Source organism: Periophthalmus magnuspinnatus, chromosome 15 (genome assembly GCF_009829125.3).
Source record: "Periophthalmus magnuspinnatus isolate fPerMag1 chromosome 15, fPerMag1.2.pri, whole genome shotgun sequence".
In the NCBI taxonomy this organism is placed as follows: domain Eukaryota; kingdom Metazoa; phylum Chordata; class Actinopteri; order Gobiiformes; family Gobiidae; genus Periophthalmus; species Periophthalmus magnuspinnatus.
The window spans coordinates 20,878,154-20,898,616 of NC_047140.1; the positions used below are offsets into that span (position 1 = coordinate 20,878,154).

The 20,463-nt window shown below is 39.8% G+C and overlaps 2 protein-coding genes across 5 annotated transcripts in view; both read right to left on the reverse strand.

Moving 5' to 3' along the window:
- srfb (serum response factor b) overlaps window positions 1-8,236 on the reverse strand; it is a 46,436-nt gene extending 38,200 nt beyond the window's left edge. For 2 of the 4 annotated variants that reach the window (XM_033979201.2, XM_033979203.2), the window contains exon 1: window positions 7,370-8,236. In XM_033979201.2, the coding sequence (XP_033835092.1) occupies window positions 7,370-7,981 (612 nt within the window). In that variant the 5' untranslated portion in view covers window positions 7,982-8,236. The remainder of the gene's footprint in view (window positions 1-7,369) is intronic. The other 2 variants (XM_033979204.2, XM_055227327.1) reach the window with 1 other exon arrangement.
- Window positions 8,237-11,161: 2,925 nt separating this feature from the next.
- The window catches only part of ptk7b (protein tyrosine kinase 7b), a 114,693-nt gene continuing 105,391 nt past the window's right edge, over window positions 11,162-20,463 (reverse strand). The window contains exons 13-21 of the mRNA XM_055227314.1: window positions 20,132-20,279; window positions 19,393-19,520; window positions 18,476-18,676; window positions 17,736-17,897; window positions 16,664-16,896; window positions 16,165-16,245; window positions 15,417-15,568; window positions 13,724-13,902; window positions 11,162-13,085 (exon numbers count right to left, since the gene is read on the reverse strand). Of these exons, the coding sequence (XP_055083289.1) occupies window positions 12,925-13,085; window positions 13,724-13,902; window positions 15,417-15,568; window positions 16,165-16,245; window positions 16,664-16,896; window positions 17,736-17,897; window positions 18,476-18,676; window positions 19,393-19,520; window positions 20,132-20,279 (1,445 nt within the window). The 3' untranslated portion in view covers window positions 11,162-12,924. The remainder of the gene's footprint in view (window positions 13,086-13,723; window positions 13,903-15,416; window positions 15,569-16,164; window positions 16,246-16,663; window positions 16,897-17,735; window positions 17,898-18,475; window positions 18,677-19,392; window positions 19,521-20,131; window positions 20,280-20,463) is intronic.

Below are 20,463 nucleotides of genomic sequence, written 5' to 3' on the forward strand. Positions count from 1 at the left end.
AGCCTGTGTTTATCTGAAGTAATAATGAAAAATGAGTTTGATTTTAGCAAAACAACTGCATTGCCCGTTTCAAAAGTCAGGTTTAGACCCAATAATAAACTCTTAGCTTTGGCGCAACACAGCAAAATTGCAATACAGCAGAAAACCAATTCATAAGGTTACAGTTTATCTATGGACTGAAGCTTTGCTGTGAAAAGTGGAGCTGAACAAATGAGATGTGGTTGTCAGATATTTGTTGTTGCTGGAAGATAAAACCACATTGAGAGTTGCAGTTTTAAAACATTTGCATGACTATTTACTCAACAACCAAGAAGTGTTCCTTACAGAGTTGTTAAAAGTAATTAAAAACTCATTGAGGGGAATAATTTGGATGCTCTGAATACATAAGGTAATAACACATAAGGAGGAGTAACTCATTTAATGGGTTGCAGTGGGTCAAATTCAGAAGGCAAACTTTCCAACAGGGACAAGTACCTTAACCTTAAATGCAAAATTAAATTGTTGAAATGCAGGGCCAGCATCTTCTACAGCAGCAAGACCCAGGGATAACAGGATGTTTATAGAACATGTCTCCTACATAACTGCAGCCTCACTAGTCCAATCATTTATATTTTGAAAACTTTAATTAGATTATACTTTGATTAATTCAGTCTAAATTGCAGGTAAAAAACAAAAAAAACATGGAACATTTTTACAACTTTCCCCTATACATTAGGCACAGCAGTGTTACATCACAGAACATCCTGTCACACAGTTCATCAAAAGTGGGGCTAATCTGATGAGATGTGGTCAGATTTTGTTTTTATTTTTATGACAAATCAATCCAGATTTGCCACTAAACCCAGGTCAACACAGAATTTCAATGACAGATTTGGTTGTAATTGTGAAGAACAGGATGTTGAGGCATTACATGACAGTGGAATGCAGTGTTGTCACAAAACATGTTTTTAATATCATGATCATTCTAAAAGTATTGTAGAAAGCTCAGGTCTTATTTTTAGACAAGTATACTTGCTCAAATAAATATTTTTATTGATTGATATCTGAGTATCAGTACGTTTTGACAGCCCTATGGTAAGTAATCTCAATGAAGAGAGGCTTTCACAGTTTCATTTCTATATATCTGTACACTCCTTATAGGCGCATCAATATCTGTGATATTGCAATTGCTCACAATTTCAGAAACTGCTACAAGTTTTAAGATCCTATATCCTAATGTTTTATATTAATGATATCTTGGTGTTTTATTGTACTTTTCCTATGCATCATGTTATCTGTATATTTGTTTTTTTTTACTTTTATGTTAAGCACTTTGGTCAGCTGAAGTTGCTTTAAATCCATCCATCCATCCATTTTCTTCCGCTTATCCGGGGCCGGGTCGCGGGGGCAGCAGTCTAAGCAGGGACTCCCAGACTTCCCTCACCCTGGACACGTCCTCCAGCTCCTCCGGTGGGACCCCAAGGCGTTCCCAGGCCAGCCGAGAGACATAGTCCCTCCAGCGTGTCCTGGGTCTTCCCCGGGGCCTCCTCCCGGTGGGACATGCCCAGAACACCTCCCTAGGGAGGCGTCCAGGAGGCATCCTGAGCAGATGCCCGAGCCACCTCAGCTGGTTCCTCTCAACGTGTAGGAGCAGCGGCTCTACTCCGAGCTCCTCCCGTGTGACCGAGCTCCTCACCCTATCCCTAAGGGTGCGCCCGGCCACTCTGCGGAGGAAGCCCATTTCAGCCGCTTGTATCCGCGATCTTGTCCTTTCGGTCATTACCCAAAGCTCATGACCATAGGTGAGGGTAGGAACATAGATTGACCGGTAAATCGAGAGCTTCGCCTTCCGGCTCAGCTCCTTCTTTACCACAACGGACCGATACAGCGACCGCATCACTGCAGACGCTGCACCGATCCGCCTGTCAATCTCACGCTCCATCCTTCCCTCACTCGTGAACAAGACCCCGAGATACTTGAACTCCTCCACTTGGGGCAGAGACTCACCACCCACCCGGAGGGAGCAAACCACCTTTTTCCGGTCGAGAACCATGGCCTCGGATTTGGAGGAGCTGATTCTCATCCCAGCCGCTTCACACTCGGCTGCAAACCGCCCCAGTGCCTGCTGCAGGTCCTGGCTCGAAGAAGCCATCAGGACAACATCATCTGCAAACAGCAGAGATGAAATCCTGTGGTTCCCAAACCAGGCCCCCTCCGGCCCCTGACTGCGCCTAGAAATTCTGTCCATAAATATAATGAACAGAACCGGTGACAAAGGGCAGCCCTGGCGGAGTCCAACATGCACTGGGAACAGGTCTGACTTACTGCCGGCAATGCGAACACAGCTCCTGCTCCGGTCATACAGGGACCGGACAGCCCTTAGCAAAGAGCCCCGGACCCCATACTCCCAGAGCACCCCCCAAAGGACACCACGAGGGACACGGTCGAATGCCTTCTCCAGATCCACAAAACACATGTGGACTGGTTGGGCATACTCCCATGAGCCCTCGAGGACCCGATGGAGAGTATAGAGCTGGTCCAGTGTTCCACGACCAGGACGAAAACCACACTGCTCTTCCTGAATCCGAGGTTCGACTATCGGTCGGATTCTCCTCTCCAGCACCCTGGAATAGACCTTACCGGGAAGGCTGAGGAGTGTGATTCCCCTGTAATTGGAACACACCCTCCGGTCCCCCTTTTTATACAGAGGGACCACCACCCCGGTCTGCCATTCCACAGGTACTGTCCCCGACCGCCACGCGATGTTGCAGAGACGTGTCAGCCAAGACAGTCCCACAACATCCAGAGACTTGAGGTACTCAGGACGGATCTCATCCACCCCCGGAGCCTTGCCACCGAGGAGCTTGCCAACCACCTCAGTGACTTCAGCCAGGGTGATGGACGAGTCCGCCTCTGGGTCCCCAGTTTCTGCTTCCTCCTCGGAAGACGTGACAGTGGGATTGAGGAGATCCTCAAAGTATTCCTTCCACCGCCCGACAACATCCCCAGTCGAGGTCAGCAGCTCTCCACCCGCACTGTAAACAGTGTTGGTGAAGCACTGCTTTCCCCTCCTGAGGCGTCGGACGGTTTGCCAGAATCTGTTGCTTTAAATGTGCTATATAAATAAACTTGAATGTCTAAAAAAACTTGAATGTCTAAAAAAACATTGATCATGGTTTTCTATTCTATTCAATTTTGACTTAAAAACTCATTTAAATGGTTTTCAATAATAATTTCCTGAAAATGCAAAACTTTTAATAATTGTCATTCAACCATAGTGAGTTTGACAGCTCAAGCCAAATGAAGCCAATCGAGTCGAGCAGTTAGAGCAGCCAATTTGGAGCCGAGTTCCAACCACAAGTATCATAGCAACCAAAGAGCCAATCCGAAGTGAGGCTGTTCTTCCTGCTTGCACCACTGCTTTGGCAGGGGGTGGGCGCTTAGCAACGCTGTCAATCTAACCTGTTGCAAACACTACTGGGTGCAACCTCGGGGAAAGAAGGCACCCATTTTGTCTATTATTTATGTACATATCTATATTTACAGACTAAATAACAAAACAAAAATACCATGATCATGTACGTTAATTCAAACATTTCAAGACCAAAATAACAAGGCTCACAGTTACAGAGAGAGGGGTTTTTTTTCCAATAGAAAGTGACTTGGAGCCACAGTCAATGTAGCTGAATCGCACCCAAGCTCACTTCCTATCTGGAATGTAGTGACAAGCAGGTTAGCCATGTCCATTTATAGATCTATGCATTCAAAACACACACAAAAAAATGTCCAATGTCTGAACTCTTCCCAAACCACATGCTCTTAGTGAGGATTGGCTGTAGAGCGCTCTATTAAAAACCACTGACATTTAGAAATGGCCGACTCTCAATTTTGCATCAAATGTGATTACTTCACAGTCCTATCAGTATGGATTGTTTAGTTGCGGCAGACACAACAATGAGGGTCTTAATAACCATGCAGTGTAATGAGCAACAACATCCATTGATAAATAATGCAAACCACTTTCTCTTCCTTCTCAAGAATACAAACACCACAGCCTGGTTTTATAAGTTATATTGCATACTTAGTCACAGATTGTACAGGGCAGGATTTGAGCAAGATTTCATTGCTTAAACTAGTGTTGTCACAATAAATTTCAAACACAATAGTGGATAGTAAAGGAATTGTTTGATTTCAATACCACACTTTCAGACCATGTGAAACTTTCAAGCTAAAATCATGGTAGTTTCTTCAGTATATCCATGTAGTCTCATCATTAACTATTCAGGAAAGGTTGAAGGTTCCTTTATAATTTTTTCACTGCCAATGCTTCAACAGAGTATATAGCTTAGACACTAGTTTTAGTATTGATCAGTCTCTGGTATTTTTCATAACCCCTAGAAAACATTACAATACATTTACATGTATAGGCTGGTGGCACTTCAAAAACTTTATTCCTCTTGGCTTTGATATAGCAGTAAAACACAAACTAGTCTTTTTACACCAGCTGCTCATACCAAGCTCCACTGACCAATTGCCAATCCCTGCATAGCAATAGTGGGAGCACATTCTACAGTAAAGTCAGTTAATGCATGCACAGACAGTGTCTCTGAGGGACCGCTCTGATCCTGTCCCTGGGGTTTGGTCAGCTGTTGGCACCTCCAGTTCTGCCACATGGTCCACGCCTCAGAGCCTCTTCACACAGAAGGACACAGCACAGAGAGGGGAGGGGGGCTGTGATTCAACATGCTCACAAGAGCTCAAGAATGTGATAAACTAGCGTTATTTTTGCAAGACTAATACGGGGTGCAACTAATGATTACTGTAGTCGACTAGTCAGCATTTTAGATTTTGTTCCATTTTCTTTTTAAAAGTCGACTGGTTAAAACCAATTTCTACTACTACGTCCTCAAATATTACTACAATTTTAACTACAATATGGTAAAAAATTGCTGATTGTGTTGTGATAGTGATCTGACGAGGATGTGACTAAGTGTAGGGAGCAAAGGGAGGGGAGACTCATCAAAAAAAGATTAGCCTAATTTAACATTTTATGGTTAATGAGAAAATTTTCAAAACATGCTATTTTAACAACCATGTAAAAATCACACATAATCTCATTGTGAATATGTAGATAAGTGACAACTACAAATGACATGTAAACCTAAAATACCAGCAAAAACAAGACCAAATGTACACATGTACACAAGTTTGATCATCTTCACCACAATAGAAATAATTAGCTGTGTATTGTGTTAAATCCTGCTTTACACCTACTAGCTTCCTCCTCCAATTAGTCAGGGATGATAGGGCATGTCATGAGACACGTAAACCATGCCAGCTTAGTCCAAAACTAAGCACAACTTTATCACAATGATTCAGCGGGAGGATATGGGGGAGAAATTGCAAGGTTCCATGAAGGGTTACAGGTCCAATCAAATACTGTCTGCAGGATTCATCACACTTACATTTGATATCATTAGCATGTTCCATCTTAGCACCGATTGCTGAAATGAGTTTGTATGAAAGTTTATCCAGGTTGTAGATCTTGGGGAGCAATCTTGTGAGAAACTTGAGGGTAGGCCCATTCAAAAATAGACTTGTCATTTGCTCAAGTCTATTTCGGGTCCAGTGTCATAAACGCTCTGACATCCCAGTGCTGGGCCAGACAGGTTTTGTTTAAGCTCGGTTACAGCCGATCTGGTGTTGCATTAACCGTTAGTGAAGTTATTTAAGGACCACTAGGATAACGCAAGTGTGAAGCAACAGGTTTTTGAATGACTGAGACTGCTAAAGACCTTGCCATGTATTAATTATAAACTTCCAAGCAATTATTATCTAGGTATTGCTTACTACTTCTTTCAAAACAGCTAAAAAAAATTTATGATACAGGCTTATCCTCCAGGTACTCCTGATCATGAGCATCTGGAGATGGGGGCCCAATAAGTATCAAAACTCAGATACTAATCAATACTAGTTTTTGTAGGTGCATGGGTCTCATTTGAACAAATATCGATACTGAGAAAAACAAACAAAGAACACATAAACAGGGCAAAATGTAACCTTTCCCGAATATTTTAGGATCCTCTATGCCAGAAATCATAAAATCATATGGTAATATTAAAAAAATAAATATTAGCTTTTGAAAATTACAGTCTACTGTCCGATTGTGTCTTATCATCATGGTATCAAAATTGGTATAGAGTACCACCTTAATGTCAAAACTGAGATTGAAATAGTAGGAAATAGTATTGAAATAGCGGTATTGGGGCAACACTACCAAGTAGCATTGAAGGATGAGTTAAATACAGAGGACACATTTTCTAAAGTGGATAATCAAGAGTATGAATTACTTCACACAAAAAGGTAATGTAAGAAACAATAACACAACAAGAGTGAGCAATAACTGAGATGTTTGTCTATCCAATTATTGAGCACACACAATGGTAATTACCTTATATAGAACCAAGGCTATAATTATGTTCCCAAGAATGTTATCGATGTCTTCATCACTTGAGAAACTAACCTACCTAGATTACATCATGCTTATACTCAGTCACTGTATTATTATTACGCTCCATTAATATAGAGGGGGGTTTCCTAGGCTTACATAGGAAGCAATGTATGACAAACTCTAACCACCCAACTCACAGCTGGTAAATTTAGCATAGATCAAGATTAACAGCTCAAACAGCTTTCATCAACTGCAAATAGAAAGCCAAATGGAACACATATAAGCAGGCAACAAAACCTACTGGTTTGAAAAGCATCTTGTTTACATAGTTAGGCTAAATGTAAATAAAAATGTCTGCTCCATCTGTGCGTCCTCATTGAGTGTTACTTTTAAGTTGGTTCCTTTACAAGTAAAGTAATGACATGAGTAATTGCATGGTATTGATTGTTTTTTCCCAGTTAGAATGAATCTAAACAGTTATATCACTGCTTAATCTTTCTGGGCTTGTAGCAGTGGCATCAATTACATATATATTGTACTGCTGTGATGGGATGTTAAGTGGGGTCAAGTTAATTTGCAGCTAAAATATCTCCAATTAGAGATGCCATTTAGTGTATCGAGGCTATGGAAAGGTCTATTGTGCTGAAGTGTATTGGATCATGAGGTTACACTGCGTTATGAATGCAGATGTCCAAATCATACTTATTGCAAAACTGTAAACAGTATAGCCTAGTAGTTTAGTACTTGTAATTTGAATGCAACGCCATAGCAAGACCATTACAACACAAAATAGTCCTACCTTGTGTTGGCACAGCATGCAACAGCCCAGGCAGCAGTTTACTGAGGCCACTACTATGCAGAAAAAACTACATGTGGCAGTAGCAGCCTAAATGAGTGCTTTCTGCTACTGCCCAAACTCCAAACTATTACTCAACCCACCTTTTTCATAATGCCAGTCTTCCTCTTGCTGAAAGTGGTGTACCGCCGCAGCTTGTTGTCAATAAACTCCATCTTAATCTTTACCCGTCCACGTGTCTTTTTCCCCGGCTTTGCCCCGGCTACTCCCCCGGTGACCATGCCATAAGCTCCAGGGGGTACACCGACCTCCTGCCCAACCACGGCCGCTTCCATGTCTCTTTCCCGCTTGACCCCTCTCCTATTGTCCCCGAGTGAACCCACTGGGTCCTCATCGTCCACGGAGTCCGAGTCGTTGTCCGATCCGCTGCAAAGGGCGTCTCTATCGTGGTCAAACCTAGCCGCAGCTCCTTGGGGCAGGACCACTCCTCCTCCGGCCGTCAACCCCACCACGTTGGCCTGCACCGCCGACTGTAGCTGTGTCACCCCGGTTCCATTCCCCGGGGGTCTAGCGCCTCTCGGACCGTTAGCCCCTAGCATTCCTACTGTGTCCCTTTCCCCCTCGTAAGCGTGCCCTGCTCGGACCAAAATAGGACGAACCCCGCTCCCCACAACCCCAGACCCGTGCCCTACAACCCCTCTACCCGATGCGGACCCGTTTCCAGCCGGTGCCGACCCAACTTGACTCGGTAACATCCTACTAGAGGCGCGCACCGAGTGTCCGAACACCAGCCACAAAGCTAGTGCACGCTGTGTCGGAAACGTCGGCTCGATAGCATACACGCCTTGCCTGCAAAATGTAAACAAAACACGCCGGTTGGTGGGCTGGAGACTTCAGGAAATCACCGACAAACTTTGGAAAGTGATGCTGCCCCCAGGACCCTTCCACCCCGCTTGGTTTGGTTCACCCTCCTCCTCTATCGCCAAAACTCCGAGCACATTCTGTAAAAGGAAAGCGCGAACAACCCTCCGCATGCACATCCGCGTTGTCATACAGTCCACGTTTCTACCTAAAATCACCGCTTTAAACCCAAACACCGGCTTTAAATAAACAAACAGTCAAATCTAACGACGTGTTTCGATGTTTTAACTGTTTCCATGTGCGTAAAATGACTTTATTCCTTCTCAATTGTTTCGACTGCGGATGGATATATGCAACCCGGATCTACTTTTCTCCTTATAAAGAGCTACAACGTTTCCTTATATGGCGCTGTCTCTCCTTATTTGGTGAGTCACAGCGCTGCGTTGTGATTGGCTGTGGAGGATCCGGGGTGCGCTCTGATTGGTCAGGGGGCGGTACTTGTCGGATACCAAAATGGTTGCGCTACCGTCAAAACGTCATTGTAAACTAAAGCAAGGCAAGCTGAGGGGCATCGAGTGGGAAACGTAACTTTTTATGCTGTGTAGTGTAATGCAGACGTATAGGCGCATAGTTTACTGGTGAAGTAGTGTAATGATGAAGGTTTAAGTGAAGAGGTTAAGAACAGAGGTCAGCAAGTGCAAGATCAATGCAACAAGACAGGGTATAGTTTGCATAGAGCCTACAGCCAAATTTATAGCAAAGAAATGTCCACATGATAGGATCACATGGAGGTGTAGCCAGGGAAAAGATGAACACGGAAATGTCATGTACTGAAAAACAAATGTGTCTTCCAGTTAGATTAGTAAGCTTTGTTTCTTGACCTTTAAGTTTCTCTGGCTTGCCTGACTCACAGATATTGCAAAACAACCTATAATGACAAATCACACAAGATGCCAAATGAAACAGGCTTCCAAAAAGTAGCCTATGTGTTGTGAACTTTCTTGTTGCACATTGATTTGATAGGGGCTGTGTTAATAAGATGGATCACATAAACAATAGATATATCCACAGGTCTTACTGACAAAGGAAAATACACATAGCCAACATCAATCCTCAAGCACCTTATTTGAACCCACAAGCTACCAACACCACGCAAACCATACTATTGTAGTAGTATTGGTCCCTGACTGCATTTCCAATATTTATAGCTTCTTATAGCACTTTCATTTTTTTCCCATCATCATTTTGAGTCAAATCCACTGCTAAGTTACAGATGTGCACGTCATTACATTTAACCATAAAAAGATCCTATGTAAACCTTCACAGGATCTATAGTAAAGGCCAAAAGTCAAATCTGTCAACTGGACAAGAAGTTGTAGGAGTGAAGACGTTTCGCTGCTCATCCAAGCTGCTTCTTCACTTCTGGGAAAGCAGTTTGGATGAGCAGCAAAACGTCTTCACTCCTATAACTTTTTGTCCAGTTGACAGATTTTACCTTTGGATTTTACTATGGATCAGACCTGTAAGACTGAGAGATTACACAGACATTCATTAAAATCTATTCACAGTACTACATTTTAATAATAGGCTACATGCTGTGTTGAAATAATTCACTAAACATTGGCCCACAGTTTAACTACTTGCAAGTTAAAATGAACACACATAGCCTAATTCTTGCACTTGTATGAATGGCATTATAAATATGTGTTATGCTGTTCCCTGTTTTGGCCTATGTGGCTTTAGGGAATTTTCAAAAGTTTTACAACAACACAAGTGAAAACATGTCTGACTTTGTTGGCACACCATGCAGACTAAAGTAAATATAGTGCTTTGTATCAAATTGTACTCTGGTGCGTTGCCAATATCACTACATGTTTGATAGAAACATGTACTCAGGCCAAGTAAATCATGATTATTCAGCCAATGTACCTAAGACAACTAAAGCAAATGCGCCCTCTAGTGGAAGGCTACCTCAATGCAACGTTAGTTTACCTCCATTAGATATTAGATCCCTGTATTTTAGAACAAATTAAAGCAGAACATATGACACCGGAATCATACATAATAAAATCAAGAGAAAGCAGATTTACTATATTGTTTTACTATAGATTTTGTTTTTGTTTAATACCTTCAAAATACTAGGATGTTCTTTCAGGTTGTGGCATAGATTTGCATTATTTTGCAGAAACAATAACTCAGTCATTTTTTTTTAAGAACAACCAATTTGTCTGAAGTTATTTGTTAAGTGTGAAAACATTTGATTACATTGAAGGTGTAGATGAAAAAAGCCACTTAACATTGGATCAGCTTTTTTTGTTTGTTTATGATTATCCATAACTAATTACATCTTTTGAATGGTGACAGAGTAAAAGCAGGTCAGAATTGAAATTTGAGACACTAGATAAACCAAGGATGTGACCTGACGATAATCTCTTGTATAATGTGCATTACAAGCTTGACAAGTTTTTCAAAGCGCTACAGTAAACATACAGTAAGCCACTATTCATTAATCTGCACCAATCTTTGAAGTTACTTCCCTGATGACACAACACAAAAGAATGCACTGGCTGGGACTAGAATCAAACTGTCAACATAATGGTCCACTCAACCACATGAACCAATGTTGGCCCAATTTTAATGTTCTCTTTGGGAATAACAAGGATGGACATGAATAGGGATTAGTTTGAGGTTTTGGAAATATAGTTAGCAAGGACAGATTGACAAAAAATGATTACCCATCTGATACTAGAAATATAAAAAATAAACACACTCTAATAAGCTCTATCACTATGGTCTTTATCCATATCAGGACTAGTTTAGAGACTACAAGGTAATACTAATTAAAATATTTTGTGATGAAAATTACATTCTGTTGAAAAGATTCATTGCCATTGTGGTATCTAAATTCAAATAGAGGGCCTTTTCTTTAGTTGCTTAGTGTATATGGTCCCAATTCATTCTTGTTTGAGCAGGAAGTTAAAACAAAGATAACAAAGATGGTTTGATGTGAGAGATTAAGTTATTCCATTATACGGTATATTTTTTAAGTAATTTCAATTATTCAGTGACACACATTGTAAAAACACTGTGATCCTTTATTGACAGCAGCATGTATACTTTTGAATATATCAGGTTACTGTGAACATTTGCTAAAGCGGATAAAAAAAAAAAAAAAAAGGTCTAGGTGTGAGTGCCTAGCATTTGTTAAAAAAACAAAACAAAAAAACAAAAAACTCCAAAAACATTACACGTAAAAACAACGTATAAAAACAAGTTGAAAAACAAAAAGGCCATTGCATTCGATTAGATACACGTAAAAAAGGGAAAATCCTTCATTTCCTAGGCACTTCAGAGACACTTTTGACCTACTTTATACTTTTACATATTGTTTGGATTGATGATTGGACATTGAGGTGGTTCATAGAAATAGCGCACAGCCCCAGAAGTACCATGAATATTAGCTAAAAAGACAGGACCTTCTTCATAAATATTTGGGTTCCTGTCAATTCCTTCTACGTGATAGTGATAAAAAGGGATATTTAAGTGAAATTAGTGCATGGCTTCTATAGTATATATGTACACATTACCTCATTGACCACAGTAAAACTGATTGGACCACTTGAAAAGACATTATTGTATGTTTAACACACGCAGTGACAGGCTTCAGCCCATTTATGACAAAAACTGAAGAGTCCAAAACCACTTCCGCTACAATACTTTTACGTTTTATATTCTTTTCATAATTTATCTAAACAATAATGTGACAAATTTGTTTTACAGTTTGCTTTGTTTTTTACCAAACTTAACCACAATGTCATAGTTCCATCTATTTTACTGAAAAAGTAGTCATGTTGTATATGTCCATGATTTTTAAATATATTAATGTTTTCAGGCCCAATTTTATCTGCATTATTAAATCACAGTCTTGAAAAAAAACAAAGATAGTGAGTTTGGTAAACAAGTTTGCAAACAAAAAATTCCTAGGATTTTTTACACATTTAATTTAAAAATGTCAAACAGATCTACCGCATTAATATACTAAACAATAGATACTGACTGTGACCTGATACAATAATATATTTGCTTTACAAAGTGACAATGGGAGTGGTTTTTGACTCTGCTTAAAAGTTTGTGAATTTTAGGGCATTTTTACCCATTGACATTTCTCGCCTTAAAAGCACCTCAGTTAATACAACAACACACTCATCAAAATTATACAAAGCCTATTCTGGCACAGCCTCTTTTTTCTTGGCTATGAACAAACATGATCTTTTTTGTCCCTCGTGAGATACCGTAACATTCAACAAATGACCTCACTTCTCAGCAAACCCCTACACTCCTACATTTGTAACATTTGGTGGCACAGAAATCAAAACTTTGGAGAGACATGCTTGGTCCCACGATGCAGATTTTGAATGCAGTGAAATGAATAGATGCTCCAACATGATTGAATTGATGGGCTTCATTGAAGTCACTAAAAGCACCTTTCCATTGAAGAGGAGTAAATATGTCCTTATTTGATCGGCTTAAGACCATATAAAACTGGTCATTGATAGCCATAGGTCTTTTGCGTGTTGAGGGGTAGGCACAGAGGTTGTGAGGCTCCAACAATGCAAACTATTGTCTATGGGACGAAGTAAAGGAGGCAGGCAGGATCAGAATTACCACAGTCTTAAATAGGGTCATCCATGCTGTGGTTAAGGCAAAGTCTCACCATTGAAATGCATATAAAAAGTGTCATCTCCTCAACCATCTTCCCTGAAATGTGTAGAGTAATAATAATCCAGCATCAAGTCTGTTTTAATATATATTTGGGGGGGTCAGAGGAGTTGGTAGATCAGACTTTGCTGTCGGAGGGTATGTCTCCCAAAGTGTGGACGATGTCGGTGAAGGAGGGGCGCTCTTTGAGGCTCGGGGCCCAGCAGCGTAACATGAGTTTGTAGATTCTGGACGGACAGCCATCGGGGACGGGCAGCTTCAGCTTTCCAGACTTCAAACCTAAAAAGAGAGAAAGACAACCTTTAGATTGTACTGATGCTCTCCCATCTGCCTATGAAGTTAAAATGGCTGCAATGGGCATCATTCACTCTGCTGGCAAACTCTAGATCTAAGGCTGATATTGACTGTTCACAATTTTTGATTCAGTTTTCTTTTTTGAGAATAAAACCAACCAAACATGACATAACATGAAAAAGACAGGATTTCATTCTGAAACATTTAAAACAAAAACGGTCCAGTCTCCAAATCCTGAACCCAAAATGACATTCTATTACTGACGAACTGGATTAGATTTATCCAATTATATCAATCTCAATTTGATTTAAAAATGTGATTGATTTCATAGACTTATCTGGCACAAATTCAAATCACAACTACTAACCTTACTCTACTGCACCATAAAGTACAACTTTGCATGACAAATAAAGGTTACCTTATGCAAATACCTATAACGCAGTGTTTTACGGTGCAGGCTCAGTCAATCATGCATTGTACACATAGCCCAGATAAAAAATTGGTGATTTGTAAAGCAGTTATTTTCTAGTTAAAAATATAAAAACTCTCAGTACAACATGGACTTGATGCATAAAAAGTGTTATGTACTATAAGATTATAGTACGATGTCTCCTGATACTGACCTTCGAGCACCTCATCATCGCTGAGTTTGGAGTGGGGCATTTCCCCGAGACTGAACACCTCCCACATGAGCACTCCGAAGGCCCACACATCCGACTTAGTGGAGAAATCATCCTCAAACACAGACTCCGAGGGCAGCCATCTCAGGGGGATCCACGCCTGCCTGTAGTGATAGTACTCACTGCAAAACACAGGGAATCTCAGCATGTCATTTAAGGTGAATGGTATTTTTACTTTATTTAGACTTTAGCTAAAATAGTAGGTGTGTGCAAAATCTGAACTTGATTGCAAAAAACAAACAACAAAAAAAAGCTAGAAATCTACACATTGAAAAACACCTCTGCCAACTTACAGGCCAAGATAGTGCCCAAATCTGCTCATACTAATTTGGTACTTGAAATAAAGTATTTTATTTCCATGAGGTATTAACTGCTGACACGCAGTATATTTATGTCACCATGTTACCTTTTATTTCTTTGAAAATTCTGCATTGGCCGAAAACAATGTATTAATATGAAGTTTCACTTTCGTTTTTGATGCTCTGAATCTCCCTCCGTTTGCTCTCCACAAAAAGTCACTTCCTCTCCAGAGTGCTATCACAACACAATCAGCATGCATTCTGCTAATGAAACTCCTGCACATCACATCAGGTTTGTCAAGTTGCTGTGTACAATTTTGTGTCATGTTTTTGTACATTTAAGGAGAATTATGGGAGCAATTCATGCATGTGGGAGCATGGATGACGTAGGCTTGAGAGTATTGCACAGAATCTTATTGTTAACTGTAAGGACAGTTCGAATAGAGCCTAGGAGAGACTTAAAATACTCAAACATGCATGGATGACATCTAAAAACTCTTAAGGCACGTTTTTGATGAGGGAACAACATTATAACATGTTAGATAAAAACATATTATACAATACTATACAATACCCTCTCTCTAAAGTAGCTGTGCATTATTCATTAATTCCGCATTATTCATCAATTCCACATTCTGTAGTAAAATGCTTCAGTATCCACAGCTGTCCTGGAGCAGGCTGACTGAGTGAGACAAACCTGCAATTAGTTCTCCCACTACCAATCACCCACTCACACACCACAATCATACTAGGCAATGTCGTTAAAATGTCAGAATCCATTAGAGCTGCTGCTGCCCCACGGTGACACCTGGTATTCCTGGCAGTTCCCCATCCAGGCCCAACCCTGCTTAACTTCAGAGACCAGACTATATTGGGTTTTTCTCAAGGTGGTATGTCTGTGTAATCCCTCAGTCGTCCAGGTCTGATCCATAGTTGAAGCCAAAGTTAAATCTGTCAACTGGACAAAACGCTGCAGTGAAGACGTTTTATTGTTCATCCAAGCCGCTTCAGTTCTGGTCAGATTGCTGGTGGACACTGCCTTATATCTATCTGAAGAGAGGAGCTAACTACAACCTTTAATGGCCCTACTGCCAGTAGGGCCAGAACTGAAGAAGCCGCTTGGATGAGCAGCGAAACGTCTTCACTCCTACAATGTTTTGTCCAGTTGACAGATTTAACTTCGGCTTTTACTCAAGGTGGTATGGCTACAGATATTACTGAACATTTCATTATGATACTAAAGGCATTGACTGAAGCAATGTTAGTTAATCTAAAGTTAAAACTAGTGTATGGTGGTTTGGTCATTAATAAACTTGCTGATTTTGAAGTGCATATACCTGTTGTAGACGTCTTTGCTGAGGCTGAGTGCAGACACCTTGACGCGGCGCTGGCTGTTGATGAGGCAGTTTCGAGTGGCCAGGTCTTTGTGCACAAAGCGGTGATTGGACAGGTGTTCCATGCCGTGAGCCACCTGAGCACAGATTGAAACCTGTGGAGAGGGGAGAAAAACAAGAGATTATAAAAAAATATATATATGAAAACCAAGCCAGGCACTTGCAAAAAAAGCTGAGCAGCAGTGTGGTTGGCATGGCAACCACATACCAGAAAGAGCTGTTAGCAATTAGCAGTTTGAGCTAACTTCTTGAAAGGTAATTTATCTTTGTCCTACTCAGAGCAAAGACCTTGTGCTTTACTATCTGAGAAAATACATACAAAGGAACAGAATTTGCCACCTCACATGAAGTTTAATTTATATATATTTTCTTTTACAATATTTAATACAATAGACAGATCTCCAATAGTAAGAAAAATATGAATGAGGAGATCTTTCAGAGCACTAAGTCAACACGTTGATTCAAGAACAGTAAGTACGAGTCATAATAGTCCTGTCTGACAAAAAGAACTGTGATTTAATAGTTTAACTCAAGACAGAATTAACCAGAATTAACCTTTAAGGGAAAAAGGAAGAGAAGCACAGATTTGTCATATTCATCAGTTTCAGAATAGCTTACTTTGTATATAGAATGTAATGACTATGGCTGAGACTTGGAGACGCCTCATAGACGCCTCAGACTGTATACTCACTTTGGTCTTGGTGCTGAGAGGTTGTGTTTTGACCTTGTCATCTTTGCTCTTTGAGATTCTGAGAAACTGCTTGAGATCTCCCTAAAATACAGGTTCAAAATTAGCTCTTGATTACTGATACAATACAATTTGTAAGACTGCAAAACTGCAAAACTAAAGTAGGCTGTTCAACTGCCTCTTATTCAAAACAGTTAATTAAAAAAATAAATAAATAAATAATATATATATATATATATATATATATATATATATATATATATATATATATATATATATATATATATATATATATATATATATATATGTTAAAATGTACAAATTTGAATTTGCTTACAAAATGTAGGTTATTTGCAAATTGTTGACTTTTTGATTTTGTATTGCAGTTAAAACAGAATTTTAGACCAATCAGTTGCTTATTGTTTATAAAAACATGTCTTTATGTTGCACACATTTATTGACGTTAGTTTCTTTAATTAGTTCAATGTAAATATGCCATTACCAGGTCGTAGTACTCCAGAATCATGTAGTGTGGCTCTGTTTCCTTGCACAGCCCGAGGAGGCGCACCACATTCGGGTGACTGAGTTTCCCGAACATTTCCGCCTCTCTACGGAAATCCTGCTGCAGCGTCTCATCTCGGCTCTGAAGACTCTTCACCAGGACCACAGTCTCCTCTTCACCGTCCACAATGCCTTTGGCCTTGGACAGAAGCACCTCCCCAAACTCACCTTTCCCTGCAAATAGGGATGCACAAATGTTAGCATTATGATTATTTTTAACACCCTAACCGAGCAACAACAATTCCTTAAAGATCCTATATTATACAAAATGGACTCTTGTGAGCTTTTAGCCATGTAATAATTACCTCCTCAAAAACAGACCTGGAGTTGTGTTTTGCTTCATTCACACATGTTTGAGTAATCCCAGTTTATTCTGTCTGTCTACATCTCTTCAGGTCTTTTCCACCTTGTGATGTTATGAAGCTATAGATTTCAAATTAACAGCTACATTTTACCTTTAGTTTAGTGGAGACTGGCAATTCCAGGACTGAAATAATTCAAATGAATAATTTGAATAATTTCAAATTAATAATTTCAGCTCTGGAGTGAAGGTGAATGGAGTTTAAAAGCACAGTGGAGCACTTCCTGCATTACCTCATGGCATCACAAGTTGGAAAAGAGTGTTTTCTGTTTGAGAAAATAACTCATATGTGAATGAAACAAAACAACTCTGGCTATGTTCGTGATGAGGAACTAAGATTGTAACATCTGAAATTGTCCTAATATGGGTCATTTAATACCATTACCACACATTAACATTTCACAAGTATGTGAGCAGCTTTGTGAAGCCCTGAGATGAACTATGCACTGAGTCAAATGCACAGATTTCAACTAAATGTTTCTAAACAACTCTAAATATTCTCTAAATATACATTACCTGTAGACAACACCTATACAGGCCACATACTATAACAAACATAAATGTTATTTGAATTTGCATAAATGTTACGCTTGAAATGAATTGTATTGCTTGTTTCTTTATTCAATTTTCAACAATATTTCTGTTTTCATACCTAAAGTGGTGATAGTTTGCAGGTTGGCTCGGGGAAAGTGCAGTTTGTCGTTGTTGATGTGACTGTGGCGTTTCTCTGTCGTAGCCAGAGTTCCCATGTTAGTCAGAGCCACCTCCTCCTGGATCTCTGCTGTGGTGTGTCCATTGTGCTGCACTGACCCTCCTGCACACAATACACACACTTTCGGTCAGTTTATTTAGATTATACAAAGATTAAAAGAAATGGCAACCAGATTTAAAAATGTGCTGTTAAATTGTTAAAAAAACAAAATAATTAAAATTTCCAAAACTGGGGAAAAAGGGAGTATAAATACAGATTTTTTTAAACATTAACAATAAACAACTTACGCCCAGACATGACTCTAGCCTGCAGAAGTTGGCTAAGGTGAGTGAAAATGTAGGTATTAGGTACGAGTTTGAATGGGTAGGCAATAATTCTGTCTATTGGGGTGTTGGCTATTGGGTGTTAGAGTGAAGAAAATAAGGAATATTGCTGTAGAGAATACCAATTATTTTACATCTTTTGAATGGGGAAAAATCTTCAAAATGTCACACAACAGTAAGCTGAAACCCACGAATGGCTAGGGTTGGCCCTTAACCCCATCAATACGATCATTCCTGTTCAGTACCCAGGTTGCACACTAGATGGCAGTAGAGCTATGCAAATGTTTCATATGCACTCCATCAACTTGCCATATGAACTACTGACACAAATTAATTCCTGTTAACCTATAAACATACCATTGAGGCACTCCATCTCTGGCTCCTCTCCATCGCCGCCCTTCTGGAGTCTTTTGGCGCTACGTCTCTTTTTGCAGTAAAACATGAGTCCCAGGACAATGATGATGTAAGCTACAGCGGCCCCCACAGAAAGGCCAATAGTCTGAATCATTTTGTAAGGCGCCTTCTCATCTTCATTCTCTCCGTTGCGCATTGGCTTGTCTGTCAGAAAAATGGTGAGCGATATACATTATTTACATAAAATTAAAAGACAGCAAAATCTATATGTATTTTAAAGGTGACCTATGCAACTTTTCTGCTTTCCATGGATGTTAGTGCTTTGTCTGGAATGTTGCACAATTACAGGTGTTTTTCAATGCCAAAACATGCATTTTTTTTAAGTAGGGTTTGCCTTTCCACTTGGCCTGATGCCGTCTCCATGGAGTTAGAAACATTTAATGTCATGCTGCAGAACACCAGGATTGTTCCTGGAAACTAACTTGGCATGCTGTATTTGGGTATGTGGCAAAAGTGTGGGTGGGCTCCTATAAAGGGAGATGCATATTTTATGATTGGGTGGGTAGAATCAGATTACCTAGAGAGCAAGCCCTAAGCAAACATTTATTATTACTAGGGATTTAATTCTTGATTCTGACCATTTGAATGTCTCTTCTCACTCTTCACCCCCACTTCACAGTATTACAGTTACAAGTCACAGTGTAGCCTTATGAAAGTCCAGTCTGATCTTCCCCTGACAGGGCTGCAGTCTTTGATGTTCAATAGTCATTAACCTGTCCAAACTCACAGGTAAAAGCTGAGGCAATATAATTAAGACTTGGGCCCTGTGCAAGCTTAGGTAAAGCTTGAATTGACAGAATGCAAGTGCTGCTTTGTTCCTGATGGTGAAGGAGGTCATTGTAAAACATTTTCAAACTTACCCACGACATAGAGCTGAGCTACACGGCCTTTGATATTGCAGCTGTTTCCAGCCACACAGGTGTATCTCCCTGTGTCCTCTGCACTCACGTCTGTGATCAGCAGGGAGCCATTGGGCATCTTCTGAAATCTAAACAAAAACAAACCAATACGAATTTTATTTCAGCCAAGTATATTGATGATTCTCTATGTATGTTCTGAAATGCATGTGATGCTTATATTAGTTTCAGAGTTGTGGAGGATTGTGGCTTTTTTCAAATGCTATTGCTAATTAGCACCCTCAACAGATGTTTTTTTTTAAAAACAAAAAGTAAATCCACTCCTCCCTCCATCTCCATTGTGGAGTTTATTTTCCACTTATTGTGTGCTTTTGAGCCATTTAGAAGTTGAAGTTACAGTGGTTATAAATTTTACAATAATTTAAGTTTAAAGAGCCATAAGTAGTCTTTCCTTTGCTCTACATTTGGAAAGATTTAAAAATTCCAAATGATATGTTAACAATGTTTTTTTTATTTTGATTCAATAGTTGGTCATAGTCCTCAATCTTGCCTTTAACAGATCAATGCAATGAGTCCTGGATTGTACACGTCAACAAGTCTAAACAAGAGAATCCCTCAATGGATAATTGAAAAGTATTTATGCTTTATTAAATACCATGAGACAAGTTTCCATTTATATTTGACAATATTAATTCAAAAAGATGTTTAAGCAGAAGATTACATTTGTTGAATAGAAATTTACCTTCTGTTTTTGGAGATGTCCAGAGGTTTATCTTTGACGACCCAGTGGATGTAGGGCTCTGGATCTCCTGCAGCCTGACAGTGGAGGATGGCTGTGTGGCCCTGGTAAACAGTGGTGTTATCGGGCTCCACTTTGAACCTGATATACACTGAAGACATGTGAAGAGGATTAATACTGGTCAATAAAGAACATACTGATATCTTTTCAATGTAATACTAATTAAAAATAATTGACAAAAAGGACCACAAATTTGGAATTTTAGGCATTTTTTTCTTTATCAAGTAAAGGTCTGGAAAAAAACATTTTGCATAATTTGAAAATACTTGACAAAT